Source organism: Siphateles boraxobius, unplaced genomic scaffold (genome assembly GCF_051911475.1).
Source record: "Siphateles boraxobius isolate OS27281-9 unplaced genomic scaffold, OSU_SipBor_1 29, whole genome shotgun sequence".
NCBI classification, from domain to species: Eukaryota; Metazoa; Chordata; class Actinopteri; order Cypriniformes; family Leuciscidae; genus Siphateles; species Siphateles boraxobius.
This window is the reverse complement of record NW_027508908.1, coordinates 15037917-15040041: the sequence shown is the minus strand read 5'-3', so window position 1 is coordinate 15040041 and position 2125 is coordinate 15037917. Positions and strand designations below refer to the sequence as shown.

The 2125-nt window shown below is 41.3% G+C and overlaps 1 protein-coding gene across 1 annotated transcript; it reads left to right on the top strand.

Moving 5' to 3' along the window:
- Positions 1-623: 623 nt before the first annotated feature.
- Positions 624-1754, top strand: LOC143754046 (uncharacterized protein C14orf93 homolog). The gene is made up of 5 exons (XM_077246971.1): positions 624-716; positions 839-900; positions 994-1091; positions 1188-1306; positions 1434-1754. The coding sequence occupies exons 1-5, from the start codon at positions 624-626 to the stop codon at positions 1752-1754; spliced, it is 693 nt and encodes a 230-aa protein (XP_077103086.1).
- Positions 1755-2125: the final 371 nt, after the last annotated feature.

The window sequence follows — 2125 nt, the reverse complement described above, 5'->3', positions numbered from 1 at the left end:
TCCATTAAAACGCTCAAATGAAAAACACCAAAAAGAATAAACTGGTCAATAATCCAACATGCACTCTTTCAAATGAAGATGTAAATACATGTTGGGGGTGCAGTGCAATGGGCAGTGCAATGTTCACAGAGGCGCCAAGGTCTTTTCTTTAGTCTTGGGACTTCCAGCTTTTAACTGACGGCACCCTGTGACAGTGTTTATATCACAGAGCTTGTTTATATCATAGGCATGCAAGCTTGTCTCGCGAGTTCTTCCGTATAACAATGACCTCACATGTGATTGGAGGAGCCCGACGAGCCTTCTAGACCCCCTCCAATCAGGTGCGAGGTCATGATGACGCATACGGCAGTACTTGCAAGACGAGCATATAAACAGACAGATGTTTTTGCTCCTTTATTCTGACATTTTCTTACATTTCCTACGTTTTTGCTGCTTTCCTGTTCTACAATGGCTGGACGGCGTCTTCCCTTCAACTCCTCTTCATGGACGCGATCATGCCCTTTCAGACAGTCCACAGACCAGCGAGAAGAAACTGTTAAATGCTATCACTGTCTCGTCAGCTTTCTCAGCTTGCTGCCGTTGTAAATGAGCAGTTCGCTGTAGTAAATTCCAGATTGCTGTCCATGGAGGATAGGTTGGCTGCTTTGGAGTCGAAAAACTGTGTGAAAGAGACTACCTCCAGGAAGAGAAGACGGGTGCACAATCCTAAGATTGCGGTAAGATGCTAACTAAGCTAAAGTACCCTAGAAGCAGCGCAAGCTAAAAGTAACTTATCCTTGTAAAAGAACAAGTATAAGTTGCTTTATAAAAGTGTATTTAATGGTCTTGTCATTTTCAGGAAGCAGTACGCCGTCTTCACAACTCCGAGACAAATTGTAGGCGCTACGAACCGGAGCAAGGGTAAGATTAGAACATATAACGTTACTTTCATTCTCCTGAATAAGGAAATAGATCCGTTAATGCCGATCTTAACCGTACATTTTGTTTTCTCAGACTAACCTCGCCTCATAACGAGGCCGTGACCTCATATTTGCTCGGAGCTATGTCTGCAAGTCCAGATTTACATGATGCTGATAATGACGACATTGTGTGTAAGTAACTTTTAATATTTTCTCCTTTATTGTTTAATTTTACTGTGACTTGCATTGTTTTTTTATTCATTTCACTCTCATTTAATCGTTTTCCAGCTGCCTGTAAAACATATTACGAGACCGTGTGCAGGAGCTTCAGGTACAAACAACCAGATCTTGCATCACAGGCGGAAGCTGTGAAGAGTTCAGCTCGGAGTCGAGCGAGAAGAAAGAGGGTAAGATTTATTTGATTAGATATGTTTTTGGTCAATGTGACTATTTTGCAAGTGCATTAATAGATGTGTTGTGTCCATACGCAGTGCATCGCGCAGTACTTATTGTCTTTATTGGTTGTTTTCACAGCTGCTAGAAGCGAGACAGAGTGTGCTGGCTGAGGATGAGGTGGGCCTTTGGAAGTGCGCTTCCATAGACCTAATGTCGGATGTGGAAGATGGCATCGTTGGCGGGGTGTCTGGATGGAATGTGCGACCTCCATCTTTTCGCAGCCAGGAGCTCACAGAACTCTGTGCCACACTGCAGTTTAGATCAGAGGCGATGCCAAAATACAGGGCAACGCACCACAGACGTCTGCAAAATGGACCAAATTCGGACAGAATTACCTACACAGCTCCGAAGCTGAAAACAGACACTTCATGGTGCTGTAGGATTTTGGGCTTCTCGTGAGCTTCCAATTTGTTGTATGGGCAGATCTCATATGTTTGTATAGTTTGTGTGTTTGTGCAAATAAAGCTCTTTCTTTGAATAAACAGCATGTCCCTGGCAATTTATTTTCCTCAAATTCATTCATGTCCTTGATGGTAATAATAATGTCCATAGTATAACAATATGAATATACAGGTCCTTCTCAAAAAATTAGCATATTGTGATAAAGTTCATTATTTTCCATAATGTAATGATAAAAATTTAACTTTTCATATATTTTAGATTCATTGCACACCAACTGAAATATTTCTGGTCTTTTATTGTTTAAATACTGATGATTTTGGCATACAGCTCATGAAAACCCAAAATTCCTGTCTCAAAAAATTAGCATA

Excerpts from the sequence above, each read along its gene's own strand:
- LOC143754046 (XM_077246971.1), top strand. The coding sequence starts at position 624 with ATGGAGGATAGGTTGGCTGCTTTGGAGTCGAAAAACTGTGTGAAAGAG. Across the intron at positions 901-993 it reads CGCTACGAACCGGAGCAAGG|ACTAACCTCGCCTCATAACG; the intron begins GTAAGATTAGAA and ends TTGTTTTCTCAG. Across the intron at positions 1,092-1,187 it reads TGATAATGACGACATTGTGT|CTGCCTGTAAAACATATTAC; the intron begins GTAAGTAACTTT and ends ATCGTTTTCCAG.